This window comes from Zeugodacus cucurbitae, chromosome 4 (genome assembly GCF_028554725.1).
Source record: "Zeugodacus cucurbitae isolate PBARC_wt_2022May chromosome 4, idZeuCucr1.2, whole genome shotgun sequence".
NCBI lineage: Eukaryota > Metazoa > Arthropoda > Insecta > Diptera > Tephritidae > Zeugodacus > Zeugodacus cucurbitae.
This window is the reverse complement of record NC_071669.1, coordinates 34,513,947-34,541,538: the sequence shown is the minus strand read 5'-3', so window position 1 is coordinate 34,541,538 and position 27,592 is coordinate 34,513,947. Positions and strand designations below refer to the sequence as shown.

General features: G+C 34.1%; 3 protein-coding genes across 8 annotated transcripts; 2 read left to right on the top strand and 1 right to left on the bottom strand.

The window, feature by feature from the left end:
• The first annotated feature begins 8,291 nt into the window (after nucleotides 1–8,291).
• LOC105216577 (ribosome maturation protein SBDS) lies at nucleotides 8,292–9,283 on the top strand. The gene is made up of 2 exons (XM_011191147.3): nucleotides 8,292–8,556; nucleotides 8,614–9,283. Exons 1-2 carry the CDS (start codon nucleotides 8,426–8,428, stop codon nucleotides 9,239–9,241), a joined length of 759 nt encoding a protein of 252 aa, XP_011189449.1. The 5' UTR covers nucleotides 8,292–8,425; the 3' UTR covers nucleotides 9,242–9,283.
• Nucleotides 9,284–10,166: 883 nt separating this feature from the next.
• On the bottom strand, nucleotides 10,167–12,330 carry LOC105216576 (IST1 homolog). 4 transcript variants are annotated; one of them, XM_011191142.3, is made up of 6 exons: nucleotides 12,022–12,329; nucleotides 11,571–11,962; nucleotides 11,217–11,512; nucleotides 11,017–11,106; nucleotides 10,599–10,661; nucleotides 10,167–10,436 (listed from the first exon to the last, which is right to left on the bottom strand). In XM_011191142.3, the coding sequence occupies exons 1-6, from the start codon at nucleotides 12,201–12,203 to the stop codon at nucleotides 10,221–10,223; spliced, it is 1,239 nt and encodes a 412-aa protein (XP_011189444.2). In that variant the 5' UTR covers nucleotides 12,204–12,329; the 3' UTR covers nucleotides 10,167–10,220. The 4 variants fall into 4 exon arrangements, with proteins under 4 accessions (XP_011189444.2, XP_011189447.2, XP_011189446.2 ...); XM_011191145.3 differs by lacking the exon at nucleotides 11,017–11,106 and having other exon boundaries at nucleotides 12,022–12,330; XM_011191144.3 differs by lacking the exon at nucleotides 10,599–10,661.
• Nucleotides 12,331–12,981: 651 nt separating this feature from the next.
• On the top strand, nucleotides 12,982–23,134 carry LOC105216578 (uncharacterized). Of its 3 annotated transcripts, none has more exons than XM_054228749.1 (11): nucleotides 12,982–13,640; nucleotides 14,367–14,494; nucleotides 14,961–15,482; nucleotides 15,910–18,462; nucleotides 18,529–18,640; nucleotides 20,637–20,749; nucleotides 20,808–21,027; nucleotides 21,093–21,285; nucleotides 21,340–21,830; nucleotides 21,892–22,652; nucleotides 22,709–23,134. In XM_054228749.1, the coding sequence occupies exons 2-11, from the start codon at nucleotides 14,378–14,380 to the stop codon at nucleotides 23,009–23,011; spliced, it is 5,385 nt and encodes a 1,794-aa protein (XP_054084724.1). In that variant the 5' UTR covers nucleotides 12,982–13,640; nucleotides 14,367–14,377; the 3' UTR covers nucleotides 23,012–23,134. The 3 variants fall into 3 exon arrangements, with proteins under 3 accessions (XP_054084724.1, XP_011189450.2, XP_028898926.2); XM_011191148.3 differs by having other exon boundaries at nucleotides 12,983–13,640; nucleotides 21,889–22,652; XM_029043093.2 differs by lacking the exon at nucleotides 14,367–14,494 and having other exon boundaries at nucleotides 12,983–13,640; nucleotides 21,889–22,652.
• Nucleotides 23,135–27,592: the final 4,458 nt, after the last annotated feature.

The window sequence follows — 27,592 nt, the reverse complement described above, 5'->3', positions numbered from 1 at the left end:
GATATTGATTACCTTCTTCACAGCCAGTCTGGTTCTTTTGCAAAGTTTAATGTTGATTTATGTTACGCAGCATGATGACAACTCATACTAGATACTTTTAATTTCAAGTGAGTGGGGATAGTCCAGCAATTTAAAATAGTCTGTGAGATAATTGAATACGTCATCCTGGTTTGTAGCTGTGTCAACTCTCCTTTAACGAAATTCCAAATTGTCACATTAAGATCAAAGAGATCCTTGTTTTTTACCACCACTATAGGTCATTCAATCAGCCATTTATGTTTATTATATTATGGTTTCATGTCAGGAAAAACACGATGAATATGCTCCTCTTTCGAGGCCATGAAGTGACAGAAACCCGTTAAAAATGTTATTAATCAATCGAGGTGTCCACTGCGTCGCTACCATTTTCAACTATTTCTACAATCGCAGTATGATATTGTTGGAAAAACACTCGTATGTTATTTGTTAATTGGCGATTCTTTATGTGTCGTCACAAATTAGATGATTTTAGGAATGTGATTAGTTCGTCAGCAACAGTTGATCCAGGAATAGTCTGGCGAAAATCACCTGCCAACAGAATCATGGCTTCACCAAAAATATTTTCGTTGTCGCGTAAATCTTTTAAAGTCCTGTGCAGTACCTCCAGCGACTTGAATATCTGGAAAATCTTCTTTATAGCTCTTTTTTTTGCGATTTTGCAGACTGGTGTTTCGTTGATTTGTAATTTAGGAGTAATTTCAAGTTTGATTTTATCGTTTTTCTGCCTACTAACAGGTGCCAAGTTGCCCCTATTCCCATTATAGAAAATTATGGATTTAAGATTTTTTCAGGCAATTTTTCTTATTGTTCTCTCCGTAAGAACCATCCCGGTACCTCTAAAAACATTCTAAACAAAGAATTTGCGCAATCGGTTCAGCGGTTCTCGAGTTATGCGCTTAGCAACACATTTTGTGATTCATTTTTATATTATAGAAGATATAATATAATAATATCCATATGTACATATGTATATAACAATGTAACAGTTAACATTAAGGATGAGAGAGAGAGAGAGAGTTCAACATTTATTTATTGTAATTAGAAGTAAGTTATATTTAAGAGAACCTAGATTAAGCTTGTAATAATTTGATGTAATAAATTAGTTTAGTTTTTGGACTGACACCGAAGAAGCGTGTTTCTTTCAAGAATATTATTATATGCGACTAGGAGAAGTGGTTCATAAGTAATCTTGCCTCGCTATATTTCTGAAAGACTTATATGTCCTTAAGGACCTCTCTCCTTTTCATTAGAACCGCTGTTCCCAAGTCAGTTTCTATTGCAGCTTCCTGAAATTCCTGACAGAATATTGGCATTGATGGGTGATCAAATTTATAATCTGTATTAGCGGTATTTCGATAATTTCATCTAATGTTGACTGCCATGGAATCAATAATTCCCATATGGTTGATATTACATACATTTTCCAATTGAGTCTGAGTAACTATTTGCCTTCTCAAAAGGTTTGTTTAGTGCTGTACTATTTCCTTGTGAAGTGTATCTGTTGTTGCAAGGCTTCAACATCACAATTCGAACTTGACCGTAATTTTCTGGGTATGTTTCTACGATTGTTTTTAGAGGACATATTATGGTTTGTGTGTTATCCTCGCCTTCTTCTGTGGTTTTAACCAATTCGGTTGATATTTCCTTAGTCTTTGATTCATTCATTTCTGCGGAAGATTCTTCTTCAACTATATATTTGTGAATGAATTCTTCTTTTATTTCCGTAGCAACTTCATATCAGTTGCAACTTCATATTTTACTGAGGAGCGTTCTTCCTCTCTTGATGCTTTATCATAATCAGGCATGGGCAAAGTCTTAGCAGGTGCTAAAAGAGCGTAAGTGATCCTATACGTACACATACCGAATGTCACTAAAGTGGTGAACACAAAGACGACGACTTTCACAAATGGCGCTTTGAAGCCAGCGTCTTGAACATTTTGAAGACGGCAGCGACATATCAAACAGCAATTTTATTGTTGCCGTACTAAAATCTTTCACTTCAATAAAATTTACATATTTAGTTTAAAGTGAAATTATTTGTGCAAAAATAATAAAAATTGGCGATTTATTTGTTTTAAATAATCGATTGTTATTATAAATGATATATCAAAGCTATCTTACGTTTCTGTTGGCAAAATAACGTCATACTTGTGAGAACTTTGAATAATTTTACATTTCACATGTTAGTGTCGTCGGCAAAATTAGAAACATTTCTAATTTGGCGACAGCGAAGACTTCAACCCTTTTGTGGTGAAGTCGTGCTGTTGTCTAAAAATCTGTCTGATAAGAACGCGTGTATTTTAATACTTGACAGATGTTGCTCGTCGCTTGTCGTCGTCTTTGTGTTCAGCACTTTAAGCACTTTAAGTGCTGAACACATAGACGACGACACGACACGACGTAGCGACGGCTGACCACAAATGTCGCTTTGAAGCCAGCGTCTTGAACATTTTGAAGACGGCAGCGACATATCAAAAAGCAATTTCATTGTTGCCCTACTAACATCTTTCACTTCAATAAAATTTGCATATTTAGTTTAAAGTGAAATTATTTACGCAAAAAATGTAAAAATTGGCGATTTATTTGTTTTAAATAGTCGATTGTTATTATAAATGATATATCAAAGCTATTTTACGATTCTGCTGGCAAAATAACGTCATACTTGTGAGAACTTTGAATAATTTTACATTTCACATGTTAGTTGCAGCTCTACAGCGGCCATTGTCGTCGGCAAAATTAGAAACATTTCTAATTTGGCGTCAACGACAACTACAAGCCTGTTGTCGCGTAGTCGTGCTGTTGTAAAAAATCTGTGCCCTAAGAACGCGTGTATTTTAATATTTGACAGATGTCGCTCGTCGCTTGTCGTCTTCTATGTGTTCAGCACATAACACGCACAAGCGAAGAGCGTAAAACGAGCACCTACAATGGGACAATACGATAAATAAACGACGATAAAATCAGTCTGCAATCAGCAGTTGACTGTGCAGGTCGATGTGGACGAAGTTGTATATTTTACGTATGAAATGAAAACAATTTTTTCATTATAAAATAGCACTAAATTACTTTTTTAAATTATTATATTACCCAATTATACTATAATTTATATTAAATATAAATTATTATTATTATTTTTTACATTCATTAGCACGTGCATATATTCGCATTGTGCAACCGTGCGGCATAGTCCTGCCCGCTCAACCTCTGCAAGCAGAATGAATATTTTTGATTGCTGATTCGTATGGTACCACAGTAAGCACACTAACACAATCTCATTTTGTGATGCTCGTTTGATTGTGGTGGTGCCCATCCCTGATCATAATCGTTTTCTGTTTTGACGTTTTTTAGTTCTACTAACGGTTTAATGGTTTCTAAAAAAATTATTCCATCGTATTGATAAGTTTCATCTCTAATATCATTCGCTCCTAATTCGGCTGTACTTTGATATTCTAATTCCTCTTGAGCAGGTTTGCTTTTATTTCGTAAAAGATGATTTATTCTTTGTTGCTTTGGTTGCGTAAACCTTGCAGTACAACTTCTTTTTGGTTTTTGTTCAGACTGTCTGATTCGGAATGAACCGTCAATGTCCATCGGTTGAGGTGTATCTTGTTTTGGCAATGGGCTTCTATTTTGAAATTTTTGTCTGTAAAAAAATGGATTTTTAGGCAGTTGCACGTTTTTATAGTCTGAATCTAAACTCTTTTGTTGTCGATATTCATTTCGATGGGCTCTTTCTTCCAAGCTTTTTGCAAAATTATTTGCGAATTTGGAACGTTCATGATTAGACTCAACTTCTTGAGCTAAGGCTAATGCTGATAGCAGGTCATTTGGGCGTGCAGCAAAAAGAATGTCATTTAAGGGTTTTTTCGTACCTGAAATAAATATCCTCAGTGCATCTGTTCTGTATTTCTCGTTTAGAGAAGCAGCTAAGGTGCTTTCGTATGTCATTATAGTTTTATTAAAAAGGAGCGTTAACTTACGTCGTCATAGAACTGCATTATTGACAAGTGTCCTTGACACAGAGTCGATAACTCTTGTTCAATAAGATAAATAGGACGCTTGTCTAGTCTATTAATTATTGCCAGCATTTCTCGTAGCATTTCATTTTACTCTTGCTACCGCTCTCACTTTGTCGAGAGCCACAGCATAGCCTTAGCATAACAATAAAAAAGTATGTGCTCTACTCTGCTCCGAGTCTTGTTTGGTAAAAAACTATAGCTGGAGCGGGAGTTAATTCTGCGCTATGCTCTGTCGTAGCGGTAGCAAAAAATTGGGAGCGCTAGCACAGCAGGGCTAATGAAAATTTTCATGTGCTACAGCTCTCGCAAGTGTTTGTTGTTTTTTTCCTTTTCTTCAGAAATCTTTTCGAAGTATTGCACAGAGCTGTGCAATATACATTGAAGTACAGTAGTTTTCCGAACTTGTGTCTTGCATATGTCTCTTGTTTCCCTTCGAAGTCACATTACCATGTCTAATGTTTCATCGCATTAGTAATTATGTTTCACTCCGTTTTTGTTGGGTTCCAATGCTATTGTTGGGTTCCAATCCTTTTGTTGGGTTCCAATCCTTCTTGTTGGGCGCCAGTTAAATAAGTTAAACAACACATTTTATTTTGTATTGTGTACTTTATTGTAATTTGGTGAGCTACAGTGGCTGACGTGAGATAAGTATTTTGTTCACTCAAGCCACGTGTGAGTTCTCCATCTGTGAATGAGCTACTTGAGTTAACTTATATTAAAAGAATACACGCGGTGTGTATCTGTGTAAAATCTCATCTGTCGCGAGAACGGCTGAAAGTGCTCACCCACAGAAGTGCCCACAGTGCCCAACGCGCCATAAGAAGTTTTCACTTCAAAAATAATAATATTTTGTAGGTTGTCATTAGCTGCCATCGATTGGTCACTTCTCTGCTCGCTATCTTTGGGCGCTGCTCGCCTGTCAAAAATTTTACATGTGAAAGCAACAACAAAGATATCTAGTTGAATTCGTGCTGGAGAGTATGCGAATACCTCATTAAAATTTCAATAGTCGCATGCTGAGTACTACCAAGTTTTGTTTTACTCATTTTAGAACCATTTTACTATTGTGAACGGCTCAATCGACAAATTACTGTCAAAATAATAAAAATTGGTATACACAAATTTGAAATTGAAAAGGGCAGGCGAAGATAAATCGTTAGTATTTTTGTATTGAATTTATTGAATAAAAAACTTGAATAAAAATTAAATTTGTTGCACAAAAGGTTAGACATAGACGGTGGTTGAAGACTTCAGTGCGACCAAGTATATACAATTCGATTTCAGTGCTGCCAGTTTGTATGGAAATTTGGAAAGTTTGTTCGATTGGCTTGTCTATAGCAGTTAGCCAATCGATGACAGCTATTGTTGCTTTGTTCACATATTTTTGTCATTGTTCATTTGTATAAGGTTGTGTCGATAGCCCAAAACAATTTGTAAGGAAAGGCTAAGTTCGGGTGCAACCGAACATTTTATACTCTCGAAATTTATTGACGTAATTTTATTTAGATAACATACAATACTGATACTCATAGAGACCAATAGAATAACGAAAATCATCACATATAGTATATGAGGGCTGAGGTAATTCCTGAACCGATTTCACTTATTTTCTCTATCAAAGTATAACGGAAATAGGGGCAACTTGGCACCTGTTAGTAGGCACACAAACTGCACATTCGGCAGAGAATGTATAATATAGAGAAGGTTCACGGTGGGCTAATGGCCACACTGGTTTGCTTTTCGAAGGGGTACTCGTTTCTATAAGCGAGTTTCACCACAGAATTCTATAAGGGAGTTGCACCACTGTTTAACATCAGAGGGCTAGAAAATAGCAGAATTGAGCGTTTGCAGTGTTAAATGAGAAAAATTGTGTTAATTTCTATGTTAGGAAATGTACGCTTACAGATTCGCTTATATACAAAGCGCACATGACTTTTTGCACATAATTTACATATATTTCGTTGATATTTGATATGAAGGCACATGCGCATATACTTATGTAATCATTTACAATATACAATAAACTAAATTACTTTATATTCTTATGTAAATTTAACATAATAATACTACATTTATTTACTTTAGTCATTAAAATGTCACATAATATCATACATATGTACATATACATCACATATATTATCACAAAATGATAAACGTACGCGCATTTGTAATTACATACATGTGTATGTGCACATGTAAACAAATATCAAAAGAACCATTCGAATTGTGTCTATATGTCAATTTGTCAACATTCAATATATGTATGTAAATATGTGTACTCATGGCTTCATATAAGATCTTCGGTGCCACCGACAACGAATGGCCGTAGCTTATGATTTTTTTGTGTTCATGTCTAAGAGTTGTAAGGAATATGGAGCGTATCCAGGCAGAAAGGCCCAGATGCTCAATATATAATGTCTTTATGTTTTATGCCTTGTTTCTTAAAAATATCAATAGTAATTATTCTAAACATGATTTAATATGTTGGTAGAGATTAAAATGTACATATTTAATTATATAGATAACCAATTAATACTTACGAATATTATTATTACGGCAGGATCACTTGAAACGGCCCTATAAAGCTCGATGTGTCGAAAAATTGATGGCCGCCTGCGCGCAATGCCAAAGCGACGCAACATTGCGTTGTTGGTAGAAAATCGGCTTGTTGTTAATATGTATGAATATGTATGAGCATGCAAACATATCGACATAAATTTTTCCGAGCCGCGTTGCAACTTTTCCTTCTGGAGGAAACATTAGAAAAATCTTCAATTTATAATTTTTGTCATCGTCGCGAAAAGGCGTTTTATGTATATGCAAGTTTAAGTTACGAAATATGTAGTTCATTTTAGTGTTATACGAAATGTTTTTAGTAAATTTAAAAATATAAAACATATTTTTATAAAAGTATGTATGTATATATGTATATTATTATAAAACATTACATAAATATGTGGGTCCGTTTGAATATTTTTTTTTACAAATATACCTCTGAAATCCCATAAAGTTTTCAATTGTGGATGCATTTATAAATATCGCAAAACGAATTTCATATCAGTTGTATATAGTAAGCATATAAATGCATCAACATAGGCTTGTTGAAAAAATATCGATACATCGATATATCGATATTATTTTTTCAATGCAACGATATTTAATAGCGATATTTAAAATTTTGATATATCGATGTATCGATACAACATTTAAAGTATCAAAAAGGTATAAAAAACGATATTTTTGTATAAATTTTAGGGAAAAAATCCAAAAAAGAAATTCATTTATATCCTGCCTTAGGCTTATTGGAAAAATATCGATACATCGATATATCGATATTTTTTATAAAAATATTAATGTCGATATTGATATTTTCCAAAAAATGCGATATGATATATATCGATACTTTTTTGCACTTTCGACATCCCTACATCAAAATATAAACAAAGAGCCTAAAATGCGTGTATAATAGAAATGTAAACCTCTGAGCATATTTTTTCAATTAATACTCAGCTCTGTTGCGAGGCACTGTTAATATTTCTCCTACCGAGCAGCCGTGGTGAAACTCGCTTATAGGATTTTGTTAGTTTTTCACAATTTACACGCTGGTCCGCAATTGGACCTTCTCTATGTTATACATTCTCAGCATTCGGCCTTGAAATTACTCCTAAATTGCAAATCAACGAAGCACCAGTTTGAAAAGTCGTCAAAAATAGCGCTATAGAGAAGATTCTCCAGACATGCAAGTTGGTAAATTTGGAAGAACGGCACACAAAGAATCGCTTATTTAAGGGCTCACATACAAGTGTTTTTGCAACAAGATCAAACTGCGATTGATGAAGCAGATGCTAGATATTGGAAATGGTAAAGTCACAGTTGACACCTCGATGGATTAATAACTTTTCCAACAGATTTCAGATTGAGCCAACCCTGTATTTACTCATTTGTTGCATACTTCAATATGAGATTTGAAAAGAAAAACAAAGTTTAACAAACCATGTTTATTTGCATCAATCATTTTCAAATTTACCGGCTATAACGTTTTCATCTTTATGCATAGGAATTTTTTCACTACATTGAAAAACTTATCGTATCGGCAACAAGTTGCCCGAGAGAACGCACAAGCAAATTGCCGATAAAGAACTACAAAAGTTTCTGTGTGTAATTACAGACTAAGTAACTCATAGGTGATTTCACCATTATGAAATATACTGCACCATGGTATATTGATATATCTTTCTTTTTGACATTCGTATTTCGCATATTTGTATTATTCATAATTTTTGCCACAGAATAAAATAATTTTTTAATAATTTCTACATAAAATAATTTTTTTATTATATCAAAATAAAATTGAAATATAAATCATTATGTCGAAAATCTTTACTCCAACAAACCAGATACGTCTAACAAATGTAGCAGTTGTAAGGCTGAAAAAAGGTGGCAAACGATTTGAAATTGCTTGCTACAAAAACAAAGTCCTATCCTGGCGTAGCAACACGTAAGTTTTTTGTTTATCCCTAATGAACTTATTTATTGTATTCATTTCTGTATTCAGAGAAAAGGATATTGACGAAGTTCTTCAGACACATACAGTTTTCACAAATGTGTCCAAAGGGCAAGCGGCAAAAAAAGAAGAACTAATGAAGGCATTTGGAAAAAGTGATGAAACCGAAGTATGCAAGGAGATTCTAGCAAAAGGAGAACTCCAGGTATCTGAGAAGGAACGACAATCTGTTCTAGATACCCAATTAAATAGCATTATAAACAGTGTGGCAGCATTATGTGTTAACCCTGAGACTCGTCGTCCCTATCCGGCAACCATTATTGAAAAGTCACTAAAGGATGCTCACTTTTCTGTTAAAATGAACAAAAATACAAAGCAACAGACACTAGATGCTATAAAGTTACTCCGTGAACATATACCATTAGAGCGTTCACGCATGAAGCTCCGTGTTTCTTTTGCTGGCAAAGAAGGAGGCAATCGGTTGAAAGAGTCTGTTAGCAAATTAGCTACAAAAGTTGAACATGAAGAATGGGATGATGCTATACTGCATATGACATTATTTATAGACCCTGGTAACTACCGTGTTATCGACGACCTTATACGAAATGAAACCAGAGGCAAAGGACTTGTTGAACTAATCGAGTTAAAGGAAGTTGTGGAGAGCGAAGAAATTTTTTAATTGTATCAGTTTTATAATATATGTTTTAAAAATTGTTACTGAGTCACGCATTTAATTTCTAAAACTTCACAATTACGGCTGTGACCGAATGTAATTTAGAATAGGAAACACACAAATCAATATGCAGCGTTATTTTTAAGATTAAAATTCACGTTTAAGGTTATCATATATATTTATTGAAAATACAGTGGAACTTCCTTAACTCGAACTTCTATAAGTCGAAGATCGCCATAACTCGAACTTTTGAATATGCAATTAGAAATCAAATTTCATACAAATTTCCTTCCATTACTCGAAGTTCTCCATAACTCGAACTCGAATGGCAATAGAAGTAAAATTTCATACAAAATTCATTCCATAAATCGAACTTTTCGACCAGAGGAAAATAAAAAATTTAAAATTTTACTATCGAGGCAATATTTTTAAAGATTCCCTCTATATTGTATGGAGGTGAACCAAAAATATGATATTATACTTATGGGTTGCATAAATAATGTAACAAAGGCATGGGATACAGACGTCAAAAGCCAAACAATAACAAAATGCAACAAACAAAATTACAGAATACATGCTTTAACGTATGTCCATAAAACTTTATGCGAAGTAAATAAATAGAACTGGGTATAAATCTATATTTTCCAAAATTTTCTTTTCCAAAAATTTAATGTTTTAATGAAAATTCCATAACTGGAAATTTTTTTGAGGATTATGGTGATTCGTGTTAGAGAAGTTCCACTGTATGTAAATTACATATTTGTTTAATATTTACGTTCTGAACATTGGATTTAAACTATACATACTCAGCACACTAAATCTGGGTATTAAAAATGAGATGAATGGTTATCAAATTAATGATTAAATTCATACATATGTACACATATACATATGTATATTGGTAATAATATTAATAACATTTAACTTGACAAAAATTACTTATACAAAACTATAATATATATAATAGGCATATAGAAGACTGCACTTATTTGCGTTTTTTCAAATTTTCAAAACGACGTGATAAATCGTCAAAGTCTATATCATCATTATCGGTGTTTCTAGGTTTTTCTTCATCTCTCGTCATATCAGGCATTTCCTGAGGAACATTCGGCAAATTTGGTATGTCTGACGAAGCTGGTGGTGCACTTGCACCTGGTTGCGGCAATTTTTGTCGTGGCTGCGGTTTTGGTTTATTTCCGTCCTGAAATTAAATGTAATTTACATGTGATCCTTCAATTATTTGAAATACGTTATCTTAGGTAAAAATGGCATAAGCTTATATTAATATTTATATATTAATATATTTTGGAATTTCGAAGGCAAAAATTAAAAAAAAATAAATAAATAATAAAGAAAAAACTACCTGCATATTAAAAGGATTAATTGATGTATATCGCGGTGGGGGATCATCATATGGTTTAGGACGCTGGTTATAGGAAAAAATCAAAAAATAATCATTCAAAAAGCATAGCAAATTATTGATGTCTTCCATATAGTTAGAATACATCAACAGTCACAATTAATAATAATATTATGAGGATATGTACGCCATTTCATAAATATACATTTAAACTTGCACTAGTAATAATATGAATAGACTAATAGTGTTAATAGGGTTTACCCAAATAACATTAACGTTAATAGAAGGAATAGAAAACTAACAAATAAATAGATCACGGAACAGATATTAAAATAGCAATAATGGGTAAAAGAAACTCAATGAGGTTTTTTGACAAAACAAGCGATGTATTCAATCAAATGCATGTATGTAATCATCATACCAAAATATTTTCATCAGGACTGTTTTCGTTGCAAATACTATAAGTTCCTCCTTCTGCTACTTTTGATGAAAGATCATTGGTTAATTCATTCTAAATGTGTTATGGCCGTATAGTAAGTTGTTTATAAAAGCAAAAAGAAACCAAATTTCATGCAGTTTTGTTACATTCATAAAATGTTTAATATATTAATATATACTTACATTTATGAATGATGTATTTAAATCCTTTTGTTCATAACCAGATTGTGTGGGTGGTATATTGTAAGAAAATGGTTGTTGTTGGTATGGTCCGTTGGTTGAAACACCACTAACACCACCAGTTTGAGACCCTTGACCATATGGTGGTGGGTAATTAAATGGTTTCGCAGCTGGTGGGTCAGGCAAAGGTGGAAGTGATGGATATCCGATGAACCCCATTTGTGGGGGTGGCCCTACTGCACCACCACCTCCAAGGTTGTTTCTATCAGATAAATCAATCAAATGAGCTTGTGCCTCAGCTGTTAAATAAAAATACATATAAGTAAATCAAATTGGCAACCATGTAACTTCACCAACCATTTGTGTTTTCTTCTTGCATAACTTGTGGATCTGGCTCATACTCAATGTTATAATTTTTTGCGATTTCAATTAAATATTTTTCAACAAGCAATTTCGGAGGTGCTTGGAGTTGAAGTTTATTCATTAGTTTTCCGGACACATGATGTTCTCCAGTCGCAGTGCGTGAATGCTCCGCAAATTGGGGACCATATTTCGTAATGAAAATGTCCGAAATTACCTTGAGCTCCGCTACATCACTTTGTAATCGAGGGCATACCCAAACCAAACTAGATACAGCTTCAGCTATTCCATCATCTAATTCTTTCATTTGTGTAATCAAACCGAATCGCGCAAGCACCAAATCACAATACATTTCTATAATTTCCATAGCTTCCACAAGATAATCCTCACTTTTCGGTAAGAAAAATTATTTAAACAAATATTTGAATAAACTATTTAACCAAATTACCGAATTATATGCTCTACACGAATTCGTGCTCGTTCTGTTTTCCCTGTAGCCAAATAGTCGGCAATTTCCTTACGAGCCTTTTGTGCTAGTTCTGCCTTTTTCTTCTCTAGCAATTTAAGACGGTTCAAAGCTAGACGGAGATTTGTTTTCAATTTTGTATAGTTTGGTCCACTAGAAAACATTTTTAATACTTAAAAAATCCAATGTTAGCGAATATAAAATAATTGGAAACGAAGTTTTATTAGAAAGAAGTAATTTTCAAATGAGTCATTTAGATTAAATTCGACCAAACGAATTCAATACTTACAAAGTAAATGAATGACAGTTCAGTCGGTTGCCGTACTGAATACTTTTGACAATATTTGTTGTACAATCTATAATTCGCATATTTTCTTATTATATAAATTATATATGATTCAAAGATCTTTTAGATATTTTATTCTTAGTATATTTAGTTACACGCAAGACTTTATTAAATATTAACAAATAAACTACAGTTGAATTTTTTGGCAATTTTATCTACAATAAACAGCCCTATAAAATAATTATTTATATTTATACTTTTCCATGACTTTTTAGTTATTTAGTTGAAAATAATAAAAAAAATATAAAAATTTTACTAAGTATTTATTTAAGTTATTTAACATTACATTTAATTGTTTGTTCAATTCAAATGTTCTGATCTAAGTACTGATCAATAAGTATAAGTATCTAAGTACTGATCAATAAGTATAAGTATACTATTATTATAAAGATATAAAAATTAGAAGAATTCCCTAGGTATTTACAGTTGTTGAAATTGTTTCGTGTTATACACATATGTTCATTATAATTTGGATTGGTAATACAATTCACAGTGGCAACATTACAGGAATAAAAAAAGAATAACAAACAAAAGGGAAATTTAAAAACAAGAATCAACAAGAAACAACTGTCAATATAAACGTCATTGTGAACATATATACACAAACTATCTGACGTTCGTTTCGGGTTGAGTTTTGGCCAATTACTTGTGAAAAATCTTTGTTTATTTCGCAGAAAATATTAAAAAAAAAAATTAATAATAAAGAAAAGGAATAATAATTAGAATATTGTGTTGCTGATATATATATTTTTAAAAGAAATGTATTGCCACGGCAGTTCAGTATTAAGAAATAACATTTTGGGGTACCTCTATTTCCTACTCGTAACATATAAACGTTGTAGTGGGACCACTTTTCGTGCCAAAACAAACGATTCGAAATGTCATATGACAATCGGTTGCATTTTCCTGTTTATACGAAAATGAAGAAGAAATAAGATAATGTCAAAATGATATTGCCGCGTAGGTGGCGCTGTGATGAAAAAGCAGTGGCTACCTTGTACGCGTTTTCGAAGTTCGAAATTTCGGAAACGTTCAACAGAAAATGTCATTCGTCGCGGTGCGGTGCGAGGTAGTTTACTCCATTTCCACGCCATATTTGATTTCTCGCAAGAAGAAAGCAATTTTTGTGTGAAACTTAATTTCAATTTCGGAGTGATATTTGGAGTTTAACGAAATGAGTTTTATTTAAAAACAACGTAGAAAACTATTGGCATTGCAAAAATTTATTTTTGAGTTCGATATTGTGCCATTAAATGTGAGTTTTCCGTAATTTATATTGTGTAATGTAGAAAAAGTTTAGTGGATGTTTATGTAGTGGTTGTGTATAAATTTGTCCATAAGCCGAGGTCGTATATGTACATAAAACCGAATGCTTCTGATAGTGCATCATAAAATGAAGTTAAATTCCGAGACTTGATCCTTAGTGATATATTGTATAAGAAAAATATCGACTTAATTTCTTTAAATATGCAAGTTAAAATTAAGACTTTTTGGTGTAAAAATTGTTTTAAAATAAAAATATATACTTCATAGGATTAAATTTTTGAATCTATTAGATTGAAGAAGATACTTTTATTATTGCATTTGTAAATTTAACTTTCATCTAAGTTCATATTATTTAGTAAAGTATGTATAATATTGTAGGTGCTTTTGTAATTAGATGGTCATTAAACTGAAGTTTTTTATGTACCCTATCATCTAAATAACTCAAAACTCTATATTTGGATTGAACTAAGAAATAACAAATGACTTAAAATCCTTTATGAGAAGAAATTAATTGATTCGATTTAAATATAAAAAAAAATTGTTTAGCTTATGTTGTATAAGTCTTTGTTTTCAATTCCCATTAATAGTAAGGAAAATATGTTAAATTAGGTTGAAATGGAAATTCGTATTATCTTTGATAAATATATTCAATATAATATTTTATATATATATTTCCTTACATATATTATATATATTTCCTTACCTTAATTTACAGAGAGGCCCCAAATGGCGCAATATTACCAAATACAAAACTTGGAAGATTTAAAGCAGATATACGCAGATGTCCAAGTTGTTCATGTTGCTAGTGAAGATGTTGGCGTCGGTAGCCATAACCGACCCCAGGTTGATACTTTTATAATAATATGTAGAAATTAATAATATTATATTATTACTTATCACTTATTTATTTCTATAAATTTAAATAAATAGAAATAATCATCATTTATAAATACTAATTTAAATACCTAGTGCTGAATATAGTAAAAAGAATTATTTTATATATTTTCGAACTTTATAGAAGAGGTGTTTATTCTTAACTTTATTCACATGTAGAGAGTATAGTTTGCATAAGATAGAAATATACCAACCCTTCTGTTTATTATCTTGTATTGAGCACATTTGTACATGAATTAACAATACGTTAATGTTTTATAATTCAATAATTTAAACAACGTTTTTATGTGATATATATCGTATTAAATAATTGTCAAAATATCTGTTCCTACTTTTTATATTTAGGCATTGTTGTTGCATTATGTTTATAATATTATTTATTTTGGGATTTACAAAAAATGTAAAATATTTTCAGCAATTACTCCTGCCGGATGATCAACTAATGTTAAATGAAGGTCAGCAGGTAGTTTATCAAACTACAAATGTACCAGCACAGCAACAATATCAGCAACAGCCCACAGCTGCAACTACTCAATATATAATAGGAGATGAAATCTCGCAACAACAACAACCAGTTCAACATCAACAAGTTATGTATGACCATCATCATCAACAACAGCAGCAACATTATGTACATGAAAGCCAACAATTGCCGCAGGATCACCACCAATTGGCTCAACAGACACAACAACAGCAACCACAATTGTATTATACCACCGAGCAAATATTACAACCGAATTCCTTAGTACAACAGCAACAGCAGCAAGAGATGCAACAACAACAACAGTTGCATGTTCAGCAGCAGCAATATCAGCAACAGCAGCAGCAGCAACAGCAAATTGTACATCAGCAACATGCAATGCAGGCACCACAGCAAACTCAACAAATAGTTTATCGAATGCAAACGCAGCAACAATCACAAAATCAACAAACCCAAGTAAGATATAAAGGAAACAATTTCGTTTCATCATTAACTTTCCTTGAAAATTGTAGCTTTTACTGTTGAATGTAGAGTTATGTGAAAATTTTTCAAATCAAATTTTCAAAAGACAAGGCTGGCCATATCGCCATTACGCCATATTGTGGTAAATTAAACACTTACTTGTTTAGCCATAAATTACCGCACATATGTCTGCAGAGAATTCCAGGCTGACTCTAACCAAATGTTTGTATGTCTGCTGAAATCTAATCATGTAACACTGTTTTCACCATGGTCCGATCCCATCGAAACAGCTTGTTTCCTGGACCTCTCGATAGATGACTTCAACGACTCCAAAATTGGGTCGAAGATACCTATTACAATTATTAAATTTTGAAATATATTGTATACAACTATTTTATTGAGTTTCTATATTTTATTCCAGATGCTTAATAATGCACATGTTATATTACAACAACCATCGGGTCAACAGGTATTAATTCAATCACCACAACATCCAGAAATAATAATGCGTCAATCAATGCCACAGCAACGTATTATTTATAATACAAATCGTGTATTGTATACTCAACAACAACAACAACAACCTCAATCTCAAACCATTCTTCAGCAATCTCCACAAACGCATCAGCAACATCCACAACAGCAGCACATACAATTACAAGCTACACCCACTACTAGTCCAATTCACACGACAGCACGTTTAGTTCAGACGAGAGTAGGTGCTTCACCTCAAGAAGCGGCACACCAACATCAACAAACAGCGGCACAACAAAATGTTGTATTTCATCCCATTCAAACAACTAGTGTTCAAAATCCTCAACAGTTGAAACCCCAAATACAACAGCAATCCCAAATGGCATTACAGCAAACACCGCAACAACATTTGGTAGCTTCAACTATGAGTACAGGGGTGTCGGGTGGGGGTGTTATGCGTGGGGCTATTCGTAATAAATCACCACGAGGAGGTGGTACTATTGGGAGTACTCATACTCTAATCGCACGTATGCCTGTTTCTACAGTAGGTCGAGCTGTACGACCTCCAGTAGCCACACCAATGCAGTCCCCACAAAATCCTCGAGCAACTAGGCCTAGAGGAGGAGCAGCAGGAGGTGCACGAGCACGTGGAGCGGCTCGTGGAGCACGTGGAGGAGCTGTAATCTCTGGTAGAAGCACACAAGTATCCACACCAATAGTGCAACCACAGCAGCAACAACAACAACAGCCCCAGCAGTTACAAACCCAACAGCAAATATCTCCATCGCAACAACTTATGTCGAATACAATGAGTAAAAATATTACAATTCTGAACCAACAAGGACAAGTAAAGCATATATATCGCAACATTGGTGATAACCACCAACAACAGATGCAATTAGTGACAGGTACATCGCAGGCGCAACAGCGTACAACACAAATAGTTGGGGCACGTTTTCGTACTCCCTTAGTGTCCTCCAGTGCGAATGTGAGTAATGGTAACAACTCAAGCAATAGTGGGGGTAGCAGTGGCAACTATGAATTAGATTTAGAAGATAGTATTCAAGCCGTTGTGGTAAAAAAGGATCAACAAAAACCAACTGGATCGACCTCCAATATTGCTAATCCCGTAGGTACTACTCTAACCAGTTATTTTGCCAAAGAGGAGGATGATACACGTTTAGTGCGGACTCAAAACGGAGCTTGTATCACTTTAGCTGAATATCGCAAACGCCATAATCCCAACCCTGCCTCATCTAGTACAACTACAACAACTATTTTGCAAATGAAGACACCAATACGGGCAAGCGGACCTCCATCTTCAAATAAAATATTACCGTCGCATTCTTCAGGAAACCCTGTAATAGTCCCGGTTGCACGAGTAGCACCTCAACCGATTCAGTCGACTCAACAATCTCAAGCGCCGCTGACAATGACAACTTCGTCGTCCGCGGTACATCGCACATCACATAATAACTACGAAATTCATACGCAACATGTTATGCAGAATAGAAATAATACCCAGATGGCAGAAAAGGATAGAAACAGTGCCAAAATGTTGGTTATACTCGTGTCAGGTGAACAGCGGCTCATTACATTCACCTTACCGCGAGAATCGTGCACCGTTCAAGATTTGCTTGAACAAGTAGGTGTCCCTTTTGATAGTTCGACAACGATACAATGTGTAGAAAATCCCGGTGCAAATATAGATTTTGTTGTAACGGTTGGTTTTTCGGTCCAGGAATCCGCCAGCGAACTAATTTCTCGTGCTGAACAAACTTTGCAAATGAATAGACAACAGGATGCAATGGGTGGCAACAATTTACCAACAACTAATACTTCTTCAGGGGGTAGTGCCGGAAGTACAAATGTGCCACAAGGAACTGTTGGTCAGACAGCAATAACAAACACTTATGGAAATTTGACAAATAACCCAGCTCAAACGTCCAGCGCAGTTGTTAATGAATCGACACATAAAGATGGAAATAGCAGTAATGTAACAGCAAATACTGTCAAAAACAGCTCTGCATCATCCACTAACCCAACAGAGGATGTTCCACGAAAAATTATACAAGGATTTCTTGCTGTTTGTCAAAGCTGCGGCTTCAGCGGGTACGATCATGCTAAATGTGAACGCTGTAAACGAGTTTTTCTCGATCCACCGAAACGAGTTCCTTGTGTTAAGAACTTAGGAAATAATAACGCTTCAACGACAGCCGACACGAATTTCTCAAAGTCGATTGGCAACAGCGATGTCGTGACAGGTGATAAACGGCGAGGCAGTGACGCATTAGCTCGCTCTCAAGCTAAAAATGCGCCAAGTTCCTACGGTAGCACAGGTAGTAGTGTTTCGTCACGAGGTCGTGGCGGACTTGGCGGCACTGCACGCGGACGCGGAACACGTAGTGGACGCCGAACCGCCGAAGTGGAGCCTGTAATTCTTACACTAAGTAGTGACGAGGAGGATGATGATGAATCGTCAAACAAGGCACCAGGATCGGTAAGCACAAAACGCATGATGATTTTATGTAACAAGTCAAAGTATTTCCCCAATTTCAATTTACAGTTTTCTGCAATTTCTAATGCTGCAAATTCTTCAGCATTTAAAACACAAAATTACGAGCCATTGACTTTTGAACAATCCATGCCAGATTTAGATGAAAATACAATTTACGCAGGTGAGTTAGATAAATTAGTTTATGTGTTATACACGATTTTTTTTACTTTCATTACTGGTTACATATTTACATAAGTACAAACATAGAATATTCGGGAAAGTTTAGTATAGTATCCCCCGATATCGTTGGAAAGAGGAGTTTTTATAGTTTTCGAGATATTCGCATTTGAAAAGTAGTTCGCAAGTTGAAAATTTCACAAATTTTATGTGCTGTGTACATTGTTTCTACATATTTATTTTATATCAATTCGTTTAAATTTACTTTAAATAATCATTTTAATTTTTGCACAATTTTGTTTATATGCACAATCCCCCGTGAAATCGGGTGATACTATACTAAAGCCGACCCGAATATGCGATGCTAAAAATACCTATCCTGATAATAATCAGTTCTACATCGATATCTAAAAACAAGTAAAGAAATGCTAAGTTCGAGTGCAACCGAACATTTTATACTCTCGCAATTTATAGATGACATTTGAATGAGATAACACAATTTGACCCATATAATCATCATAAATAATATATGAGGGCTGAGATAATTCCTGAACCACCAAGGTACACTTAATTTTGCTGTGATATATCACATATTTACCGATATATGCGATATAAAGCCCGCTGGAAGTTTGATAATCCGAATATAAGGTATATGGGAGCTAGGGATGTTATGACCCGATTTTAACCACTTTTGGTACAGAGACACCCAATTATAAGAAAAAGATTGGATTTGAATTAAATTAAAATAACTGAGAGATTTACCGATATTTTCGGTGAAAAATTACATTTAAGCACTACATGTTCGATATCAGGGAACTTGAAAAGTTATAGTCCAATCTCGACAGTTTTCCCACAAGTAATGCTCAAATACAGTATTTGTGTAAAGTTTTATATTGTTTCATTTATACCTAAGACAGATATGGTTTCCATACTATTATATGTACTACAATAAAAGCTCTAGAAACCATGAATCAGCATAGTGACACACATGTAGTATATTGTACTATGTTTACATTCAACAGCTGATACAAATAAATTCAAGCAAAATGTAATTATGAATAACAGGCAGGAAAATTGATCCTGACTTAGTTATAACTTCAAGCAATCTTAAAATATTATTGTCCAATATATAATAATAATTAATTTTGAATTTAATTTATTTTCTGTATGTCAAAATGTCAGAAAACATATGACTGTGGCAGAAGAGCTTAAAGCTTTCGGTGTGTTCAATGCAATCCATTGTAATATATTTCACAACACCACAAAATTTCAATGGTTTCTAGAACTCTATTGTAGTACGGAACACCATTTTGCTTTCAAACAAAATTCGGAAAACCGGTGATACACATATGGTTTCTGAAGCATACTACAATGTATACTACATGTCTGTCTCAGGTATTAGAGAAATGAGCAAATTCAAGTCAAATAAAAACAAAAAAAGAGTACCAAATACAACATCGTTTGAAAAAATTCCAAAAAAGACCTTTAGTGGCCTCATATTACCTTTTTAGTTTTTCGGAATTTGCAATTTTTTTAAATAGTTAGATATGGCAATGCTCTTAATCTTGTTCGAATTCATTTAATTTGAAACCGCCAGGTGTCGCTTCTGACAAATGTCGAAGTTAAAATCAAAGTAATGTCAGAAAATTTGATAAATCAAAGAGCATGGGCAAATTCTTCATATTGCTGTATAATTGTTTGCTAGATTAGATTTTTATGCATATAAAAGTGTGATTTTCCGCAAAAAAGGTTATATATATATCGCGGCGATGGAATTGGAAGGTAGTTATTAAAATTATATATTTTCAATACGTCCACAATATTTCCTCTTCTGCATTAAACGTCATTCTAATGAACGAATGAAAAAATGAAAAACGTGTGATAGTAAATTTCTTATACCGGGGTTGTATTTACTATAACATTGTGAATAGCACATATTTACATTGAAAGTTAAAATTGCAAAGAAAAATGAAATAAATGAAAGATTTTTGTATTTCCAGATTTTCAAAGAGATGATGTGACTGATCTATCTAATTGCACCGATAAGCTAAGTACGGCGTTGCAGTGCAAAGTTGTACGAATAGGAACATACCGCTTTGAACCTAAAGAGCCGGTAAGCTGTTATGATATACCCAAAAAATACATGAGTAAAAAGGTGTTATTGTTTACAGGTGACTTTTACATCGAAAGGCGTTTGCCTGGTAGCTCCTTTGGTAAATAGTCCAAATGATAGTTTCCCTTTACATATACATAAAAGGGAAGTTGTAAAAATTATCGCACATTTTTCGAAAGTTTCGGAATCAATGTTGTGTTTTTACACCCTACGAAATTGTGCTCAGTACATAAAGAACAGTTTACAAATGAAGGACCACGGCGCGGGAATTGATGGCTGTAAATAACTTAGTATAAATTCAAACTGAATTATTTGTTTATATCATGTTTTTTATTTTTAATAGCTGCTTATTTTTCACCTAATGGTCCTTATCAAGTGCGAAAAATAATTTTACAATTTAATTCATGTTCGGATCAATCACGCAATGTAATAAAATCCATTTGGGATTTTTTCGACGAGATCTCCGACGTAGATGCTCAAGATCTATTGCAACGTGCGGAAGCTACTGATAGACAAATAACAAACAAATCTAACGAGTATGTTGTTTTAAAATATTCAGCCACATTTGCATAATAAAATTTTCTTTACAGAACCGCACCCACAACATCCGTTACCACAACCCAACTGAACCCTAACGAAATAAGACAATTGCTTATTTATCCACCTGGTAAAGGTGGTATTTCAATTAATACAGAAGACTATCTTTGCCTCGCCACGGACCAATATTTGAACGACATAATAATCGACTTTTATTTAAAATGGGTTCATAATAATGTGATACCAGAGACACAGCGGGAACGTGCTTTTATTTTCAGTACATTCTTTTATAAACGTTTAACAACGCTGACACGCCATCATCATAACCCCGACAAAGACGTTAAACAGACTGCAGCACAAAAGCGGCATGCTCGTGTTCAAAATTGGACAAAGAATGTGAATTTGTTTGAAAAGGACTTCATCATTATTCCTATTAATGAGCAATCCCATTGGTTCTTAGCTATTATATGCTTCCCGACGTTGAAAGGTCCAGTTACATATGATACCAATATCCCAGTAGAACCGCAATTACTCAAGAAACAAAGTAAGTATATTTGTTTTGAAATTTGAAATTTATAATATTAAGTAAATTTCTTTGATAGAAGGAAAAAAGGTGTCACTGCAAATAGGTAATACGACGATTACACCACTCTCTAAAAGAGATAGCAGTACGATGTTAGCTGAAGTGTGTGGAGTTGGTGATGATGACAGCGAGCGTGATGAAGCAGAAGGAGACGAAAGTGATTTAGCATCCGAAGATAGCGATTTTGATAGTGGTGCAAGCACATCGGCTGTATCTGCAACAGTTAGTGGAGCGGTGGCGCCTTCCAACAGTAATACGTCTAATAACAATACAAGTAGCGGAGTTAAATCGCAAGCAATTAAACAGCCATTAATATTGATTTTCGATTCTCTGGCGGGAGCTTCTCGAAGTCGTGTTGTTGCAACATTGCGAGACTATCTGACATGTGAATATCGGGCGAAAATGCCTGATTCCACTCCTCATGTATTTAACAAAGATAATATGCCAGGCCATTGTGTGAAAGTGCCACAGCAAAATAACTTCACAGATTGTGGTCTATACTTATTGCAATATGTAGAACATTTTTTTAAGGATCCAATTAGAGACTATAGACTGCCAATCAAACAGTTAAGTAATTGGTTTGATACTTTAACAGTTACGCGTAAGCGCGAAGACATTTCGCAATTATTGCAACAATTGATGAACGAGAGAAATGGGCCAAATCATCAAGTTATTTTGCCGGAAATACCATTGCCCACTTCAAATGGCCAACTTGTCGAACCCCCTGAGGGTTATAATATTGAATTCGAAGAGGAAGAAACGTGCGAAGATGCAGCAGAGGAGGTATAGTATTACTTTTACAATATAATGAAATATAAAATAAATTTAAAAATTTTCAGGACGATGATAATACGGATGCCGATGGCACACCGAATGATGCTGACGGTACTGCCAGTAGTACACACACAGATGAACTGGTTAGTGTTAAAGTACCAACTACAAAGACGGTGACAACCACGGCCTTAGTACCTACGCAGGGACGAAAAATTGTCGTAAAAAGGCGAATGCAACTAGTTAGCAACGCAACAGTTGGTAACAATAACAGCGAAACATTAACCACAACGGCGTCAGTTGTAACGGGGGCTACCGGGGGGCAAAATAATCGTAGTGGGAACCAAGCTAAATATCGCAAATTCGAATAAGTTACATAAGTCGTTACTCTCGCAGATTGAATTATAAAACTCTATATTAGCGTTTCAATGTGACTGCAAGATTTGGAGCACCAACTCACCTATTTATAAATATATGCATTAATTTATATCAAATCCCCAGCTAATATGTTGTGTTATCTTCGTTTATATGTGTGCTTTATAAGATAGTTTTATATATCTTAAGCTACTAAAAAATAGTCGTGTGTGTATTGAAAAGAAGTGAATGAATAGCTTATCAGTGAATGAGTACTGTCGGAACTCGGTTTAAATATATAAATATATATAATAAGTTAAGAACAGAACTTAAATAGAAACAAAATTCACTTTTATTGTATAAAATTGTTTGAAATTGGATGCGTTATTCTAATTGAAAATAAAAACTAGAAATTCTAATTTATAACTAAAAAAATATTTTCATTCTGTGTTCCTTTTACAGAATTTACTAAAAAACTTTTTATATCGAAGTGAAAAACATGCTTTTTTGCTGGACAAAATTCTATACACTTAATCTATAAAATGAATGTACATAGTGGGGTTCAATAAATGTAATGAAATTAACTTTGAATGCATAATTAATAGTTTTATTTTTTCGACAGTAAAATTTGTATATTCACAAGTATTGTATAATGGTTTACTAACTTGATTGAGATGATTGGCAATGTCAATATGAGCGAAACAATATGTCCACTTAATACGAAATTGCATACCAGCAGATAAATGGGGAAATATGTTCTATTCTTATCAGAGTATGTTATATGCTACTCCCTACAAAAATCTTGGTGGTCATGTATGTAAGAATTCAAAAATATACGAGTACATACATGGGAGTCACGAATATAGGGTAAGTAAATAGAAAATAACATTTTTGGTTAGGCATGTAAAAATACTATTTACATACATGGAAGTGAGGAAGTATACGATCATATAGAAATTGATGAAAGAAAAGAAACAAGTCTAAATCTAAATGTGAATAACTAATATTTAAATTAATTGTTTTAAATTATCTGTTAATATAATGAAATTTGTATTAGTATAATATGTAAGGTTATGTCCCAATAGTATACATGGTAAATACAAAAAACATTTGTACACTCATTTATCGTTCCTTTTTTGGTATGTTTGTATGCCCATCGCATGTATGTATGAATGGATTACCATGTATGTTCGCAACAGTTGTAGCTGAAAGGTTAACTACAGCAAACTTATATGCAAATTTGTATCTGGGGTGAATTTCTAATTTTCTTTACATATTTCAATAATTTATGTATTTAACTTATTTACATTTATTTATTTATTTAAATTATAAACAGCAGCGGGATGGTTGATAACTATTACACTTGTTGTTCGATCAATGTATAGAGGAAGTTAGGAAATTTATACATACATGTGTACTTTTGTATTTGGGACCGTTGAATTTATCTTATGCTAGAAAAACAAATATTGTATTCACTTTGTTTGCCTTCAGGCATTTTTTTCGTTCTTTTCTATGAAAACATTTCAACCAAAGATTTCAAAGAGTTAAAAATTCGATGTCAGGAATATGCGGATGACATCGTAATTATGCCAGACGTAAATTTGAGAGCACACTTGGAGACATTGTCCAAAGAGGTTTAACCCTGGCTTGGAAATGGTGCGTTAAGGTCGGACTTAACATCAATCCCTCCAAAACGGACATCATCCCCTTTACAAAGAGGAGAACGCTACCAGACCTGGGTACCATTACCCTGGGCGGGCAAGCGGTAGATAGGGTGGAGGAAATAAAATATCTAGGAGTAATACTGTATTCAAAACTGAGGTGGAAGAAGCATGTGGACTCCGCGATTACGAAAGCCACTAAAGCGCTGATGGTGTGTAAACGCTTAGCAGGGAAAACCTATTGATGCAACTCGTATATACTGCGTTGGATGTACACCATGATTATTGGGCCCATATGGATTGTATAGTTTGTTGCACTTTGCTATTGTTTGGCACTTGACGTCTGTATCATATGCCTTTGTTACAGGATTTATGAGTGTAATATCATATTTTTTGTTCGCCTCCATATAAATATAGGGACTATTGTAAAATTCTGCGTCGATAGTAAAATTTTATTTTTTGTAAAATATTTGTATGAAATTTGACTTCTATTGCCAATTTAAGAGTTCGAGTTATGGAGAACTTCGAGTTATAGAAGTTTGAGGTATGGAAGCAAATTTGTATGAAATTTGTTTTCTAAACGCTATTGCCTATTCAAATGTTCGAGTTATGGAGATCTTCGACTTATAGAAGTTCGAGTTATGGAAGTTCGACTGTATTTACAATTGAATAAGTTGCTTATTAAATACAGTCGACTCGATTCGAACCTCTCTATAATTCAAAGTTATCACGAGTTCCCTACTAAATCTCTTTATATTTCGAACTAAATCAATACATTTTCATACACTTGGTAATTCGAACGAAAAAATCATTGATATTTAACAAAACGACGTGTTAATTCGAACGCATCACCGTCCAACACTCGACAATTCAACGTGGCAGAGAGAAGAGGCGGAAAGATTGTAAGTACATTTTTCGACAAGTTCAAACTTGTATCAAGATACACGAGCCTTTGTTTTTGTTATGATTAGTTTGACTATTTGACTATTCTCACGAATTGGTTTGTTTAGTTATTAAGTCACTGTTACTCTTTCGTTGGTATGCAGATTAAAAGTTAGCGTTAGTTATGATCCTTAGAAAGTACAAATGTTTGACGATTGCTGAAAAGAAAAAGTTAATCGAAAAAGTAGAAGAAGGTGAGAAGAAGAGTGATGTCGCAAAAGAATTTTTAGCAATAGAACCATTAGTTGACATCAGCGGGGTGAGTTTTTCTGATTTTGTTCAAGTGGGTGAAAATGTTGCTGTCTCAGGTTCACTAACCGATGGCGAAATTTTATCTGCGACAGATACGCAAAGTAACAATGAAGATGAGGACGATACATCGGAACCTTTGGCACAGGTGTCAGTTAAGGAAGCAAGATCCTCATTTGATACCTTACAAAGCTTCTGTCTACAAAACGAAAGTGAAGTGATGCCTGAAATGCACTTTTTCTCTTAAAAAAGTTATTGTGCAGTGTGCAGCAGAATTGTGCTTTAAAGCTAACCAGTATAACAAAGTTCTTTCGAAAGATTAATTAATTCACATTACGAATACATGTATCTACACGAATGTACCTCTTAATTCTTGTAATTTTTATATTAATAAATAAAAATTAACCAACACTTAGTAATTCGAAGTTTTATTTATTTTCTCTCACATATTTCGAACCATTTGATATTTCAAACACTCGATAATTCGTAATATATCAAGAGTCCCTCGAGTTTCGAATTAACGAGAGTCGACTGTATTATTTAAAATCAATGCAAAACCATCCGGAGGTACAATGGAATGGCTTTGAAGCCGAAATAAATAGTTTCAGGTCACCACATAGGACTGGAGGCTAATATTTTAATAACACATTTTTACGTAATTTGCAAGATTTGATTTACTTCTGTATGTATAGATATTATTATACAGATGTTGCAGGTGCTGAAATGTGCAAATGTGTTCCATTCATACATCGGATTACAGCAGGAAATTCTGTTTGATTGCTTATTATTTATTATTTTAGTAGTATTTTGCTCTTACACACTTATGTTAAATTTTATATGTTTTGCGCATACTTTCTATTGCATCAATGTGGTCACTTCTGTAAAAATCACTGACATTGTACACATTTAGGCTGTGAAATTCAGAATTTATTCCCCTTGCATTTCTGATATCTAGGTTAGGTTAGGTTAAGTGGCTGTCAAACGACGCAACTAAGCCTTTGGGAGACCCATTGTGATACCACTGGGACTGAGATCCCTCACACTATCCAGTCTTTATTGAACCACCCTGTAGTCCTAATAAAGTAAAAAAGTTCACACAATTTGACGTGAGCAACTTCGCCCACATCATCGAGAAAACCGCGATCAATAGTTGCGATTCTTTTCCTATGCAGAGCCTTACATCCACATAGAAGGTGTGTAATCGTTTCTTCTTCTTCTTTTTCTGCAATAATCATTGAAAGGTATCCCCAATCTGCTGACGTGTCTCCTAATCAGACAGTGCCCCGTTAACACCCCTACAAGGCTTCTTGTTTCATTTCTCTTAAATTTCAATAAGCGACAAGTACGGCTCTTATTCTAATCTGGTCACGTGTGTCTGCTTAGGGAGCAAGTCGTTACTTGTTTCTATTGTTATTCAGCCGTATATACTGCATGTTTATCGATTCAATATTTGCAAGTTGCCAGAGGTATATAGATTCCCTCTTTATTGGCCTCCAACTACAGTGTGGTGCCCAATCTGGCTAGTTCATCTGCCACACAGTTCCCAGGGATGTCACTGTGTCCTGGGACCCATTGCAGGTGTAACGTGAAATATGACGTCATAGTCAATAATAAATCCAAGCATTCTTTCACTATCTTAGAAGTTATTCTATGAGACTTTAGTGATTTTAAAGCCGCTTGACTATCCGAGAATATGAATATTTGTCTGGTCGCTAACACTCTTTTTGACAGAACGATAAGGCTTTG